Raw genomic sequence first — 16,433 nt, forward strand, 5'->3', positions numbered from 1 at the left:
GGCATATGGTTAGGATCTAACCAAATTCAAGGAATGAATGGTGTCTGTGACACACAGTAGCTCATGTGCAAATCGTTATTGTCTGTTAAAATTTAATAAGATTATCAAAAAAATCTTTAGGAAAACATCCTTAAGAGTCCATCTGGTTTCATACCCTACTTCTGCAGTAATGTTTTTAATGAGCTAAATATATAAACAAGAGAGTTAAAAAGTGACCAAATAAAATGAAACTCTTTGTTAATAGAAGTGAAACTTCTTAGACATAAAAAGTATGAAATATTAATCCAGCAGAAAAAAGTACCTTACTGATATTAAATTATGTTAGTCTATGTTATCAATAACAAGCATTTAAGTTAAAGTTAAATCCATCCACATAATTTCATTGCTTTGAAACAAGATATTCATGACAAAACTGTACCAACTGATTAAAAAGTTTATAGTAATAAAATGGTTTGGAATGAAATGTGCTTATAAATACCAACAGAAAACAACAAACGGCTGAGAGTTCAAATCACCAAAATAACAGTGAAAGGTGCTAAAAACAACACATTTCCCTTTACAAACATCCATCCATCCATCCATTGTCAAACCGCTTATCCTGCACACAGGGTCGCGGGGGGGCTGGAGTCCATCCCAGCCAACTTTGGGCGATAGACAGGGTACATCCTGGATTGGTCGCCAGCCAATCGCAGGGCAACACAGAGACACACAGTGCCACATTCAGAGCAGCATACCGGACACCCTGGATCCCCCGCAGTACGTCTACAGGCGCAACAGGTCTGCCTCAGACGCCACAGCTGCTGCCCTCCACTACTCCCTCTCTCACCTAGAAAACAAGGACTCCTACATTAGGATGCTCTTTGTCGACTACAGCTCCGCTTTCAACACGCTCGTCCCCCACAAACTCATCCATAAACTCTCCACACTCTGCACCCCACCCTCTGTGACTGGCTGTTTGACTTTCTGACTGGCAGGCCTCAGTCTGTCAGGATTGGAAACAGGACTTCAGCCAGCATCTTCACCAACATCGGCAGCCCACAGGGTTGTGTCCTCAGCCCCGTCCTCTACACCCTGTTCACCCACGACTGTGTCGCCTCCCACGAGGATGACATCGTCCTGAAGTTTGCTGATGACGCCGCAGTGATAGGACGCATTACTGGGAGGAACGAAGAGGCATACAGGAGGGAGGTGGCCTGTTTGGTGTCTTGGTGCGAGGATAACAACCTCACCCTCAACACTGACAAGACCAAGGAGCTGATAGTGGACATGAGGAAGGAGAGGAGACCTCATCAACTACTTTTCATCCAGGACCTTGAAGTTAAGAGGGTGAGCAGCTTCAAATACCTCGGGGTCCACTTCAGTGAGGACCTCACCTGGAGACTTAACACAACACAGCTGGTCAAGAAGGCTCAACAGCGGCTGTACTTCCTGAGGAGGCTGAGGAAGTTTGGGATGTCTCCTAAGATCCTCAGCAACTTCTACAGCTGCATCACGGAGAGCATATTGACCAGCTGCATCACCGTGTGGTACGGCAGCACATCCACAATGGACCGCAAACGCCTGCAGAGAGTGGTGAGGACAGCAGAAAAGATCAGACCCCATGCACTGCCCTCTCTGCAGAGCATCTATCACCGCAGGGTTCACAGGAGAGCTGCCTCCATTCTCAAAGATCCCACCCACCCCCAACATGGTCTGTTCAAGCTTCTACCCTCAGGCAGGAGGTACAGAAGTGCCAAATGCAGGACCACCAGACTGAAAAACTCTTTTTCCCCCACTGCCATTAGAGCCATCAACAGCTATATATAATGTTAATATTGTATTCTTATTCTTATTTTAATTTTAAAATTGGTCGGCTTTCCGGAAAGGCAAGTACAAGAATTTCAATACACAGGGTGTAAACAGTGTGTAAATGACAATACAAATATTTTAATCTTTGAGACATACAATCATTCACACTCACATTCACGGGCAATTTAAAGTCCCCAATTAACCTGATCCCCAGAGGATGTCTTTGGCATCATACCAAGAAATATGGTCCGGCACACATCGCGGTAGCAACACGCAGCCCAACCCCTCATCAAACAATTAGTCACATCCTTTCTCCCCCCCATAGACAGACGTCTCAATAAAACATGGCGAAGTAATACTCCCTGTAGAGTGAGATCACACAGGTCAAACAGCCTTTGCGTGGGAGGCCCTTTGGTCCCCTTTAATGACGCGGCCGCCCGTCTCGCTCTGTCCACGAGGGGGCGGCGTCGCCGGGTTTTCCGCTGCGCGGCCTCCAGCGAAGAAGTGCATGCCGGAAGAGGACGCGTCTCCCCCCCGCAGGCTGCAGCGTGAACCCGCGACGGCGATCCACGGTGAGTCAACTGCGCCACGGCGCTTAAGGTCGACCGGACAACAAGGGGACACTCGGACATCGCGGAAGACACGGATGTCCCTGTACAGATAGGCGCGAGCTAAAGCGGAACTGAATGTTGACGTGTTTGATTCCTCACCAGGCGCATTGTGCCGATGAATAAAGTAAATGTAAGAGAGGACACTGACAGCAAGTTCAGTATTAAACGTATTATTTCACAAACTGAAATAGAAAGGAAAATATTTTTTTTAATGAGATATTAAACTGTGCTTGCGTGTGAATACGTGAATAAGTTATTTACATTCACCTGTCACGTCATTTTCAGGGATAGTTTAAAGCCTACCTCATGATAAAAGGTATTGTTTTTACCCCTAGTCGTGGCCTTTTTGGTGATGTAACGTTATGTTGTTTCACATAATCAACATAACGATCTGGCCTCTGTATTTGTCTTCTTTCCCGCCAGGAAACATCCAGCACACATGTCTGCAGCTTGTGCGAGGTGGATGCTGAGCCGCACGCTGAGGGCCGCGTGCGGCGGCCGCCAGGGCCACTGGGCGCCGGCGGCACGACTGGCGCTACCCAGGGACCGGCCGGACGTCCCTGCCTCCTCCTGGAGGTGGTCTCCGTTCTGCACGGCTGTGGACGACACGGAGCAGGCTGCCGCGCCGAAGAGGAAAACAAAGCACGACCCCAAAGCTCACGGCACGATCGGCGCCGTCGGCCGTAGGATCCCCCACCGCGAGGTACAGGTGATAAGCGAGACGGGCGAGAACCTGGGCACCATGCACCGTGCAGACGTGATCAGAGTCCTGGACGAGCGGGGGCTCAAACTGGTGCTGCTCAGTGAACGCAAAGACCCCCCCGTCTACCGGCTGATGAGCGGCAAACAGATCCACGAGGAGCAGCTGAGGCTGCGGGAGAAACAGAAAGCAAAAGCAGGTGTGTGGCGTCGCGTCAGGGACCCAAATTCATGATGTCACGATGTCTCCTTGGGGGGTCATTAGATGATTAACAAGTTAGGAAGATGGAAGGATGATAGTTGTTATATCTTTGCTTTTTACTTAAAAACACGTTGTTGTTTACACATTGGGAGCTGATTTTACACTTTTTGATTTACATTTGTTAAAACCTTCACAGCTGCGGCTTCACCTCAGCTTGGATGTACAGATTATTTATCTATTAGTTATTCGTTAAATCGTTTCCAACTAAGATCTGGTCAAAATGTTTCTTCACTGTAAACCAGCATCCTGGCAGTTTCATCGTCATTCAACAGATCTCGGAAAAACATATGAAACATGAGGAGACGTGCAGCATGTGTTGTGTCCACAGCCCCCGTGCAGGTGAAGGAGCTCACCTTTTCATCGGGCATCGCACCTCACGACCTGTCCACCAAGTTGAAAAAGGTGGAGGGCTGGCTGGAGAAGAAGAACCACGTTAGAATCACTCTGCGATCGGGCCGCGGGGGATCTGCCGTCAACCTGGTGAGGATCAAACGTCTCCGTCCACCGAGACGTTGCCAAAACAGGCTCAGGCTAAATAGTTTTTCACTGCTCTTAAAAATCCAACCGAAGAGAAAATACTTGTTTTTCCCCAAACGGGGTTGTTGATTCTAACCTTAATGGTTGAGAGCGTGAGGGATTTCATGGTAACAAAAAAGCATCGTTTTACATTTTTCCACAGGATACAAATCTGGAGCAGATAGTGCAGCAAATGGAGGCGATGGTCGGATTTGTTTCCAAACCAAAAGCCATACGTGACGGTCAAGCGGCCATGTGCGTCCTCCGACCGCCTTCAGCAAAGGAACTGTCACAAAAACAAAAGAATAAAGATGATCCTTCACAGTCTGACGACTCAACCTCCAGAGCGCCTGAGAGCCGAGCGGCCGTCCCTCCTGTTAGCGAAACAGACACTACAGAAGGGTCCACACAGCGGGACTCCGATGCAAATAAAACACTGACATAACGACTAATTGAAGTCGGGCTCCATTCTTCATGTGTGGAAGGTTGCTGGTGTTTAACATGGACCAAAGGGTCACAGGTGGCAGAGCCGCGCTGGTACCAAACTGCTTGTGCTTGAGAAGAAGGCAGTTTTTACAGTATTGTGCCCGACTCACTTCTAATGCATCTGCACTTGAAAACATCCCATCCACTCGTTTTACCTGAGGGGGGGGGGCAGCGTGTAGCATGTGGCGGCATCTAGCGGGGAGGTTGCACGTTGCAACCAAAGTGGTTCATTTGAAGAGAAGGAGAAGTACAGGACGAAAACAAAACATGCGGAAGCCGGTGTTTGGCTGCTGTAGAAACATGGCCGCTGAAAACACAACGATTGTTTATTCCAGGTTGGTAAAAACTAAAGGAAATATACTTAATATATTCTCACCACCATGTCCCTTTGACGTGTCCTGTGAATGTAACCTGAATGGACCAGTTGTTTGGGACGGGGTTGGGTTTGAGTCTTCACATGTGACATTGAGAACGGATGTTTGAACCCAAAATGTAATGAATATATTTTTTACTTTTTAGCCACAAATATGTAATAATGAACAGGTTGACAGCACCTACGTTCACCTTCTTGTGACTGTCTTCGACCAAAGAGTGGTTGATGATAATAAAAATATATCAGTAATCAGTCATTTGTATGTTCCAAGTTAAAAATGCATGGAGGACTTTGTCACTGTTTTAAGTTTATTCGGGATGAACATATCAAACCAACACAAATGCATATTTTTCTCTGCTTTATTTGAGATTCCTCTTTTTATTTTTGGTAAAAAACAAAAGTTAAATAAAAGCAAATTTTGGCATACAGATACATTCATTTCTCACAGATAACTGGGTTTGCCTGACTGGTGTGTCAGTTCCACACTTTATTAACACCTTTCTTTAACTGCAGAGATATACTGTTTTTTTCTTTTTTCTTCCTTTATTGAAAACTAGACTTTTTTTCCCCCTATACATAAAAAAGAAAACAAGAGAGAAAAAATAAAACATAAAATCACCTTAAGGCCCCCCCACAAAAATAAAATCTTTCCTAGATTGTGTTAAAAAAAATTGAGAAGAGAAGCAGCTTAACTATCCTGCACGCGCAGCATTTGTCAATAAGCCTCGAGTACTTTGTAGGAGGAGAAAGGCTTCACGAAGTGATAGTCCAGGTTGCCGCAGTGAGGGCACTGCTGGACGTTGCTGTACTCGGAGAAATACTGCATCCCGACTCGGACGTCCACCACCGGCTTCCCGCAGTGCTTACAGTTGAGACGAGCCTGAGGACACACAGGGAGGACGCAGGTCACTCAGGAGGACGTCAAATTAATGCTGTGCGAGACATTTGGCCGAGGACGTTCGGCACGCGGGGACGCCCTGGAGTATGCGGGTATATACACACCACTACATCCCTCTATGGTCGCCCAACAGCACAGTGTCGATCTGCTGCTATGACGGTGTAGAAACAAGGAGCTGAAAGACGCTAAAATGTTCCATTAGTCAGCGATAGTAGTGAGGAAGTTCCCTTCGTACCTGACAACACGGGGAAGCAGCCAGTATATCGTAGGTGTACATTGTGCCCAGTTGGTGCCAGCTCCCGTCCCAGCGAGACTTGCACTTGATGCAGACGATCTTGTGGACGCCTTCGAGACAGTCCACGCAGACGGCGTAGAGGTGCATTAACCGGCCTGTTAGAAATAAAGAAGTGAAGTTAGGCTATGCCGTTAAAGGAATAAAAAGGAACCTAATGGGCTGATCAGGCGAGCACATTTTAAAAACAAACTTTGAATTGCTCCCGTGGCTCACTATTCGTCCTTCTTCAGTGCGACCAAGATAAATACCCCCCCTTTGTATTGAGGCTATGCTCCCTAAAGAGCTTTGAACGTCATCAACCTGAAGATATAGAGCAATGCAGCTTTCCATCCAAGTCCATCCCACGGTAAACAGGAATGCATTCAGAGCCACATATAGAGAGCCACCAGTATGGCTGTTAAATAACAAAAATAAACATGCAATTGCATTTCCTCAAGAAGGTCTTAGATGTTAATAACCGTTGAATAAACTAGCTGATTTTAATCCCACCTCACTCAACTGCACAGCATGTTTCATTTCTCTTTTTCCAACGTTTATATTTCGCCTGACACAAAAGCATGAAAAGCTGAATGAATCATTATTTCATCAGCAGCTTAAATATCAAAGAGTGCATCAAAAAGCGTCATGTGCTAATTCACATTCATGCTGGACTGTGGCAGCAAAAAGCCTTATTGTTTTAGATGGAACGTAAGTATATGATTGAGCAGAATAACACTAATGGTTGCTATCTGTTTTTTCAGAACAATCCTGACAGCAGATTTTCAGCCAATTCAGAGCTAAATAAAACTACTTGATTCATGTTAGTTTTCAGATGAAACACGTTACCTGCAATACAAAAACAACATTGCTCAAATACATTTGATATAATTCACAAATGGTAATATGGGTTTTGTTCACAATGACGATGCTAAAAGGTTAATGTTTACCGTGTTCCTCTTCTTAGTTGGGCATGTCATATTAGCTGATTTGCACTAAACAAAAAGGTACAACTCTGCAGTTATTTGTTAGTTAGTAAAGGACTCATTTAAATGTTAAACATTGGGTGGTGCTAAATAAAAACCCTCATCCAAATTATTACAATTCATTCTCCGAAAACCAAAAATGTCAATCTAATTTTAAGGCAATCCAGACAAACAGCATTTGTGAAATTTCAGCCTAACCTAGAGGAAGAGGTCAGAGGTCCATGAGAGTCGATAGGATTCATCCTCAGGGCACCATGAAGTAGTCCACTAAAGACTAAAGTAGTCGAGCAAAGAAGTTTGTCTTTTGACAAGCTTTGTTATTTCTCTGTTTGCTCTGTATTCACACTCGTCATATTCGTACATGTATTCCCCCTCAGCGTTTAACTCATCCAAAGCATTCAGCCGCTGTTGGCTGCTGTAAAGCTCTCCGGCCTGCTGTCTTGCTCAAAGGCACCACGACATTCAGACGGTAGCAGCCGGGGATCAAACTGACAACCTCGTGATTGAAGGGTGTTACGATCCAAACCACAGAGCAAAAATCCATCAGACGTGTTCATCAGACATCCGTCATCTGACAGCTTAACGCTGCAATAAAACATACTTCTGCTTACAACAGGACTCCTAATGGTTACTGTCAGGATATATGGAGAGTGGAGCTTCAAGCACTTGTATCTCACTCCACGCTCCTGAAAGCAGGTCTGACCTTGAAGGTGGCAGGGGACATCGTACTCGATCTCGTCGTGGCGCGAAGGGCTGAGAAACAGAGTCCCGTCCACCAAAGGAAACTGCTCAAACACGGGCAGCGCTCTGTGGCACAGCGCGCAGTTGACCACGTTCCTCTGGCTGGCGCTGAGGGCCGACAGGATGAACCTACGGGTTTAATCAAGAGTTTAAAAGAGTCTTTAGAAGCAATGCATCGCATGAGGAGTGTTGTTTGTGTGCCAACTGTTCAGGCTGAAACTTGTGCCGTCGTAAAGGGATTAAGATGATTACGGTTCTGTAACAGCCAAAAAGACCGCAGAATAAAATCAAAAAGTATTCTTTAGAAAGCAGTTATTTCAATTTGTACTAATTAAAGAACGGCGATCTTATTCAAAAGTAAATCAGACAGCTACAATCAATCATTGGCAATGTCTTTTAGCTTTTATATTCTTTTTATACTGCTTTGTGTAATTTAAAGTGCTTTCATTGACTCGCCTTTTTAGGCAAGTATGGTACCAAGACAGAAAGAGTTTTCCCACATAAGTCAATATATTTAATCACTAGAAATAAAATGCATGTTACATGTTCATCAGACATTTATCAATCAATGTGAGTAAATCTGTTTTTTATAATAACGCACAAACTTTAAAGTGCAGTTAAGCCACTTCAACCCAGTCTTATTACACTGTACACATCATACAGGAACTGAGTGTCATCGTCATTCGTCTTTTTGTTGGCATTTTACTCTTCGAGTTAATTCGACTGAACTTCAGTATCTCCAGAAGCTGCGGCCACAACAGTCGATATCTCACGTCAAAATTGACTTAAAACTACTGAGAAACGTGCTGCGCGTTGTCGGTCAAGAGTAATTGACTCTCTGCACTGGTCGAACGTCTCTTTTCATACACAGTGAACTTTTGTATTAACGTGAGCTCAGTTGGCTCACCAGGGGAAAAGGGCGTTTACCTGCGCAGCTCCTCTCCCTGGCCCGCCTGGGCATCGTCCTCCATGCGGACGTGGTAAGTGTTGAGTTTGTGTCGAGGGACGTGGGTGAGCAGCTCCGAGAGGTCCAGCCTCCGCAGGAACTGCACCGGGTGGGGGTGCGTGCCGTCGCCCCCGGAGCCCAGCCGGTGGTGGAGCGGGAGGGCGAAGGGCAGCGGCAGGGGGATCACGGACCCCGGGTCCAGGTGAGCTCCGCCGCCGGAGGCCCCCATCGGGCAGCAGCCCCCCCGGCCCGGAGCCCCTCCGGCCAGCGGGTGCTTCCTCTGCGGCTCCATGTGGACGGCGGGTTTGAAGAACTCCCCCAGCTGACGGGAACCTCGCAGTCCTGCTGCCGCCCCAAAGACGGCGGTGGGGGAGAAGGGGAAACCGGTGGGTGGGGACTGTCCCGGGGAGTCACACGGTGACCTCTGAGGGGGCCCCAGAGAATAGGGCCCCCCCGCTGGGAATCCTCCCGCCGCTCCCCTCTCCGAAGAGTTCTGACGGTCCATCGACTGTCTCCGAGGCAGGTCCTGACTCGAGGCCCTGTGGAGCAGCCTACCTCCTCCGACACCCGCTGCCCCCGGCGGCTTGCTTCTCTTGGGCTCGTCAAAGAGCCCGTCCCCGGGCCCCGCGGCCCCCCCGCTCGACCCGTTCCTGCTCCTCTCCGTCGGCTTCTTCTTGCGCTCGTCGTGGATGCGCCTCACCTGATACCAGTCGGTGTCTTTCTTCAGGTGCCCCTGGCCGCAGCGGCACGAGCAGAACCTGAAGGCCAGGTCGTAGCCCTTCTTGGTCCACATGTTCTGCCTGCACTGCTTCTCGTTCCAGGAGCGCGCGCGCCCGATGCAGTTGAACTGGACCAGGATGGAGCTCTCCCACTCGTAGAAACACTGCAGGTGCATCCAGTTGCCGTAGGGGCAGAGCTCGTTGTTGCAGACCACCCGCTGGTAGTCGTCCTTCTCCAGGTCGATGGGGCGGGCCAAGGTGCAGCAGAGGGGGGTCGCACACTGGCCCTCTGGGTGGGAAGAGGTTGTTGTGTGTTAATCGCCATTTCCCCCAACAATGTCTTACTGAGCCGACATCGCGTGTCTATTAATCAGTCGGTTACTTTTAGGATTAGTCCGTTGTGAAAGGAAAAGGCAGCATCTTAATATTTTTTTATCTTCTATCTTTTAATTTAGGGCTGCAGCTAATAATACATTTTCTTGTATATGAATCTGCTTGGTTTAGTAAACATCAAAATATAGATTTTCAAAAATGTCTCTGGTGACGTTTTCAAATGATAATGCTTTCAAATGTTTTTATTTGTCAGAGAGGCGACTCAAGACAAATCCTAGAGTTACACATCAACAACGCAACATGCGGTGAGCCATCGATTTATGGAATTTAACAAGGCCATCCAACTGCCAACTGGATGGGAATCAAGTAAATGTGAGCAACCAAGAAATGTGTGTGTGTGTGCGCATGAAGGGGGAAATAGTTTCCTCTATCTTTTATCACAGCTGTGCTTTCTCACAAAAAATGGATGGTTCCATAACTCCACACTCAATGATAATTCTGTACACTACACCCAATTCTTGTGGAAAATAAAAATAGTCATACAACTGTGGTCCATTTAAGTTTTCCTATAGAAATGTAAGAATACCTAAGTACATATTAAAAGCTTAATAATGGGACAGATGAGATGTAGGATCTGTTGTTAGTCCCTTTGGGAAGTTGAGTGCAGACAAGCAGTGAGTTGTCAGTATTTCCCTTAAAGAAGGAAGGACACGACGCAAAACGCTGTGGACAAAGTGCACAGAGAGACAGCAAGAGACAGACAGACAGAGACAGAGGGAGAGAGAGACAGAGGGAGAGGGAGAGAGAGACAGAGGGAGCTGCGGCCTGCGAGTAAACCCAAATGTAACGACATTAATAACCACTTAAGAGTCCCTCAAAAGAGCGCTGCATTGTGCCATTAAACCTCATTGAGGCTGTATTTGTCACCAAGGAGTATTTTCATACTTCTTTTTCTAAAAACCGACACAACCAGCTACACCCGTTTTAGTCTCCTTGCGCCAAAACAAGCCACATCTTACCAAGATGTCAATGCAGTCGATTAAAATACCAACTGTCTACTTGCTGTGCAACCACAAGCAACCAAAAGCCCAGTGAATCCATACGAGGCCTCGGGTCGTGATGGACCAGCTTATACGCGCTGACGACACGAGACCAACAAACCATTTTGCAAAAGAACTTTGGCGGCGCGCTTCTCTCCGCGCTGGGAAGGAGGCAGCAGCCTTCTCCTCCCTCATGCGGCGTCGCAGTGCTTGCATGTCACAGTCGCACAGAGCTTTTACCTCCCCCTCCACGGCAGGAAGGCAGCATCACTAAACTTCTACGTCTGTGTCGGTTTCCTCTCTTACCACCCGGGCGCTCGGCTCTGGGTGCAGCGGCCGACGCCGCCGCCGCCGCGCCTCCTGTTGCCGCCGCGCAGACTCCATTTTCCTGCTCATCTCCGCTGCTGTTCGTGCGTTTGCTTTTCTTTCCCTTGTTGTTCTTCTGGTTGGGCATGGCACAGGATTTGGCTGTCAGTGTTGTTTTCGACCTCTATCGACGGCTGCTGTCAACGCTGTTGGACATTTCTGTGGACTCCATTTCTGCAGTGCTTCTTCTTTTTTTTGCAGTGCTTTTCTTTGGGTTGTTGTTGTTGTTATTGGTGTCCTCGTGGGTGAGGCAGGTTTGTATGCAGCAGTTACTGCAGTGGTTATAGAATATAAGCTGCTATAACCTTTAAGAGCGAAGGCGTGTCCGTCCCTTGTTTTGATTCCTGTTCTGCTGTTTTCTTCAACGTCTGACGTCACGGGACCCCGCCCCCCGCGTCGGCCGACTACGACTGATGATGGATTCAAGGCATGTGGGAAATGTTGGAATTGATGGTTTCAACACCCCCTTTTTTTTTACACACAGATGAGACTTATTGACACAAGAAAATATGACTCACCCTTTGCTATTCAAACCTGCATAGCGGTATACATATGTGTTTTATTACCTGTCTATATACTGTTCTTACTAGTCCCTAACCAGTACTCATTACTTCATTACAGCACAACCTATCTACATGAGTATTATATTATGAAACATTGTACCAGTGGAATGGAAATGATTATGGCTGCATTATACTCTAGTCTTTAGCAATGCTTAATATTCTATTAAGGTTAAATATGAATCAGCACAAGGAACTACAGCTGTTAGTTTGATAGTAAACACATGTATAATGTGTATGTGGTATTATGTAGAAATACTCCAGCCCTCGTAATTGTATTGAACCAATGTTCTTTTCCATCACTTACAACAACGCAAAGAATCTACCATAATATTTGGGTAAGATATTCCAACTGTACATGATTGCAGCAGGCTGAGCCTTGAGACTGGGAGTTGATAAGTATCACATAACTGTATTTAGCTGTTATGACAGCACATACTTCATCAGCCTGGGAGTGATCCCAAAAAAAACAGCAGAACAGCACTGCAGTATTTGTACCAAAGAGCCCGTGTAGCAGTCAATGGCATTTCAGTTGAACCAAATCGCCTCCAGAGCATCACCATTGATAGATATCACAAGACTCGTGGCTGTGAGAATGGATTAAACAAACACAAAATGACAATAAGAATCACCACAAAGCAGGTTCAAGGTTTCAAATTGTAAAGATTTTATTCCTGTGTTTATTCCGCCGTAACAGAAACATTTTTTTTTTTTTTTTTTAGGAATGTGTTATTGCCAATACAAAAAGACAGTAATGACGCACATGAACGCATCCTGCAGGCAGCCTACAAGTTCACAGAAATGGCTTGAGGTATTCGCACTGGTCTGATCATAACTCTTCCTACTCGCTAAGAGTCAACTTGTGATGTGATTTGCATTCATGATCCACACACACACACACAGCAGGATAATTCAACAGTGATGCAAGCAGCGTGTTTCTTCCTCACTCCTGCTGTTCTCCCATATTTCCATAACCTTTCAGACTCCGGCTGTATTAGTCTGTACTCTTGAGGATTACATTTTAGTTTTCAAGGCTACATTTCAGCTTCATTCATAATAAGCATCAAATTGAGCTCATTCAGTTTTCCTCATTTAGACAAATTGTTGTTCCACGATGTTGTTCAGAGCACAACTTCCTATTGGGTTAAGAAAAAAATAAACGCAATTCAAGTAAAAGATGAAAAAAAACAGCAGACACCTGAGCAGAAAGAGTGAGCTTGGTTGACGCAGCAGCAGGGAGTGTGAAATGGTTCTCAGAGAACTTGCAGATGAGGCGCAGGAGACCGAAAGCTGTTTCAATAAAATCTTGACATTATGCAGGTGAGCAGAACGACTGCAAAGCATAAAAATGGTACATTTCAGGCAAATATATTTGGACATTGCTGGTGTTTTAGGTGATAACCCCAGATGGGAAGAGTGGCGCCGGGTAAGTGACCAAACACGCAGCTGTATCCACTAAAGCAGACAACCGCTGTGAAACTGTAAAATCTACCTGAAATTATATTGGTAATAAAGAGATTGCTGAAACTCTTTGACAAAATCCTGTTTTAATATAGTCTCTATTTGTTCAGATGATGTATTTAGTTCATTTTAACTACTTTGGGCCTCCTTACAAGCTTAATGTAAACCAACCTGCAGTACAGACAGTAAATTAAAATTGAAAGAAAACTAATACAACAATAAAATGCACATCTTGTGTCACAAGACAGACACATAATTTAAGCTACAGGACACTTTTAAACATATTTTTGTTTCTGTCAATCATCACAAATTCTTCTTCTGCATCTGGCACCAATCCGCCTGTAATTATTATACCTCAATACAAATTGCACAAGAAATACATTCGCCGTTTGCTCATCAATCACGTTTCTTACAAAAGGCAAGTTTTAGTGTATCAGTGTATGTCTATCAGAGAAAATTCACTTTGGACCACATGTAAAAAGATGGAATAAAAACTACTCAAGTAGATTGCATCAAATACATAAAGGTGGAAAAGTCTTTCTTGAAACGCACTTTTCTTTGTCATTTCTATGAAGAAATTGTATTTCCAAAAGCACTGGTCTAATAAGGTATTTTTTAGAATGTCCACAAGAGGTAGTTGAAATGTCTCGTGTAAACAATAAATGGAAATGACTTTTGGTGACACTGAGGGTGGAAACTTACTTGGCGTGGTCTTAAAGCCGATAGAACTAAAGCACTAAATTAACTGAAACCCAAATGATATGATGATTTGTAGTTAATTTTATCTCAACTCAAATGGCCACTTGAGGCTGTTAAGACACAAAAAAAAAAATCTTTCGTAGGAAACATTTGTACAAACAATATGTTAAGATCAGAGTGCGCAAATTAAAAAAAGCGATGAGATACTTTGAAATCTGTCAAAGTATCTTGTTCTGTTTGTCCTTCACCCTGACACAATCAGGAGGCATTAAACCCCCCAGAAAAAGATATAAATATTTGACAGAGATTACATTACTGATTTGTGCGTTTATGGTCTTAAAAGTCAAAGTTACATTTCAGACCCGAGGTCGATAACAGCAGTGCCCGAAAAAGGAGAAACACAACATTCCTTGTCATCTGAAACCAGGAATGTGGCAGTTTTTTAGTCCTTGAAAACCCCAAATACTCTAAAAAAAAAAAAAAAAAAACTAAAAAAAAATTGGTGAGACCGTTTGGCAAAGGGCAATCAAATGAAATCATATGTAGACAAGCCAGCCGGGTCCTACGTACTGTCTGAACGAATTTGTTTAGTCAATATGTTTAAATTCAAACACTAAGCCCTGCACATTAAGGAAGATAACTGAAAACAGAAGCTCGGTGACGAGCCGGCAAACGGCAGCAGATCGGTATCACAGAGGAGGCGGTGAGTCGCTAGAAGACCGTCCGGTACAAACTTTGGCCTCATTCCTGGAGCAGCACGATGTCGACGTTGTCGTGGACGCCCTGCAGGAGCAATTCCCCCTCGAAGTTGATCAGCTTTCTTCTCTTGGCTGCCCTCAGGGTGCCCACCAGCGCCTCGAAGATGTTGGCACAGTGTTCGTCATTAAATAAGATGCCGAACTTCACTTTGGTCTGACCATCGGCACCTGGATTAAGAGACGCATTGATAGATCGATTCAAAAAAAAGTGTCGACAACCCGCGCGTTCATGTATCAATCTATGTTTCCCCATGTAAGCGTCACAGTCACCTTTTTTGAAGTAGTTCATAAACAGAATTAAAGTCAATATTGGATTTTATTTTGATTGGTTTGGACTATGACAGACTGTCCAGAACCCAAATATATTTAATTTACAATATAAAAGCACACATTGAGAAAAGCTGCAAATATTGACCTTCGAGAAGCCGGAATCTCAGATTTCAGTATTTCACTTAAAAAAAAAAAAAATCAAACAACTGAAAGAATGCAGCACTGGCACCAAAGAAAGCGCATTGAAAACATTGGTGGAGAGTTATTTTAAGACTGAATACAAGTAGCTGAAGGCTGGTCCGTTTGTCTTTGCACAAGAGCAGTGAGCTGGAACTTTCAACATCTCACGATTGTACGTCTGCGGTTTATTGAGATTCACGGCATGAACTGCTTCAAAACGGTTTCCGCTTCGCCCAAGTACTTGAAGATCAAACACATCGTCCTCCATCACAGAATCACAGCACGGACTCACTTTTACTGCCGAGTCGCTGAATCTCCTGCACCAGCAGTGTGATTTCATGAGACACATCCATTGTTGCTGAAAAAGGGTGAAAAAAACACCAGGTGACCAATATATCAACGCAGTTTAACTTTTTAGCTTAAAATTCATCTGCGTTTTTTTCTGAAATAATCAAACACTGTAGGGTGTGAGCCATTAGGCCCGATACATGCCCCTCTATTGTAGGAAGAGACAAAGTCCAATATAAAGAGTCGCATTTTAGTGAACTATTGCTTCATGGAAACAGTGCCTGCTTTGATATTCAAGCTTTTAAATAACTGTATTGGCTTATGCTTAATATACCCAATCGGTTGTGTAAAAAAAATTGACAAAAAAAACTTTCTTCACGGACACGGGCCCACTTGACTAACTAAGATGATGGAAAGTTATTTTATTTCGTATTTAATTGGATCGCCTGGCGACTAATTATACGCCGAAATATCAATTAGAGGCAATAAATTATTGAGGGGATCCAAAAAATTGTGATTTTTTTACTACCCCCATGTACTATTTGATCAAAAGCAATTCATATTTCAACAGAGTTTGGAAGTAAGCGACTCCTCACACGGGAAAACGGTCGTTATGACCTTTAAAATGAGTGAAAATGCGACTTTACTTTTACTTGGCGCGTGCCAAACCTTCAGGAAGAGAAGGAAGATCGGCACGCGGACTGAACGGAACAAGCTTCAACAGGGCGGACGAGCGTGAATGCGGAAATGAATGGATTAGCACTCAGCTAGCTTCCCCCGCACCACGAATCCCCGTTGTCATTCGTTCGTCTTTAAGGGTTCGCGGTCGTTGTTGGGTGCGGGTTGATATTCACAATTCAAAAGACGTCTTACGGAACTTCAGGTGCGATGGAAAGTATTGAAATGACCCGCAGAAACGAGCTCGCCGGTAACGTTAGCTTCTAACAAATGACCGGCTGGAGGAGGAGAGGAGTTTTAGGCGGGCAGGGTGTACGAAACGCTGCTGTTAAAGTGAACACGGAACCAGCTGAAATGTTGCACCAAGTGTACGTGTTTACCTTTTAATTCGTCTTGTTTCTGATGAGGTGACGGGCGGCTGTCTGGGGAATCTGCTCCGGTGGTGACTGCTGCTGCGTTCAGGGTCTGCTGGGAAACTTCACCTACACTCTTGGTGCACAAAAT

At 45.1% G+C, this 16,433-nt stretch overlaps 3 protein-coding genes across 5 annotated transcripts; 1 reads left to right on the forward strand and 2 right to left on the reverse strand.

The window, feature by feature from the left end:
- Positions 1-2,274: 2,274 nt before the first annotated feature.
- On the forward strand, positions 2,275-5,161 carry mtif3 (mitochondrial translational initiation factor 3). Of its 3 annotated transcripts, XM_040160301.2 has the most exons (5): positions 2,333-2,529; positions 2,685-2,715; positions 2,823-3,298; positions 3,689-3,840; positions 4,040-5,161. In XM_040160301.2, the coding sequence occupies exons 3-5, from the start codon at positions 2,839-2,841 to the stop codon at positions 4,319-4,321; spliced, it is 894 nt and encodes a 297-aa protein (XP_040016235.2). In that variant the 5' UTR covers positions 2,333-2,529; positions 2,685-2,715; positions 2,823-2,838; the 3' UTR covers positions 4,322-5,161. The 3 variants fall into 3 exon arrangements, with proteins under 3 accessions (XP_040016234.2, XP_077949181.1, XP_040016235.2); XM_040160300.2 differs by lacking the exon at positions 2,685-2,715 and having other exon boundaries at positions 2,275-2,360; XM_078093055.1 differs by having other exon boundaries at positions 2,332-2,715.
- On the reverse strand, positions 5,081-12,101 carry heca (hdc homolog, cell cycle regulator). The gene is made up of 5 exons (XM_040160299.2): positions 10,976-12,101; positions 8,559-9,585; positions 7,594-7,760; positions 5,869-6,023; positions 5,081-5,615 (listed from the first exon to the last, which is right to left on the reverse strand). Exons 1-5 carry the CDS (start codon positions 11,121-11,123, stop codon positions 5,451-5,453), a joined length of 1,662 nt encoding a protein of 553 aa, XP_040016233.2. The 5' UTR covers positions 11,124-12,101; the 3' UTR covers positions 5,081-5,450.
- Positions 12,102-12,238: 137 nt separating this feature from the next.
- Positions 12,239-16,433, reverse strand: abracl (ABRA C-terminal like). Its single transcript, XM_040160302.2, has 3 exons — positions 16,310-16,433; positions 15,256-15,321; positions 12,239-14,681 (listed from the first exon to the last, which is right to left on the reverse strand). Exons 2-3 carry the CDS (start codon positions 15,314-15,316, stop codon positions 14,497-14,499), a joined length of 246 nt encoding a protein of 81 aa, XP_040016236.1. The 5' UTR covers positions 15,317-15,321; positions 16,310-16,433; the 3' UTR covers positions 12,239-14,496.

Source organism: Gasterosteus aculeatus, chromosome 18 (genome assembly GCF_964276395.1).
Source record: "Gasterosteus aculeatus chromosome 18, fGasAcu3.hap1.1, whole genome shotgun sequence".
In the NCBI taxonomy this organism is placed as follows: Eukaryota; Metazoa; Chordata; class Actinopteri; order Perciformes; family Gasterosteidae; genus Gasterosteus; species Gasterosteus aculeatus.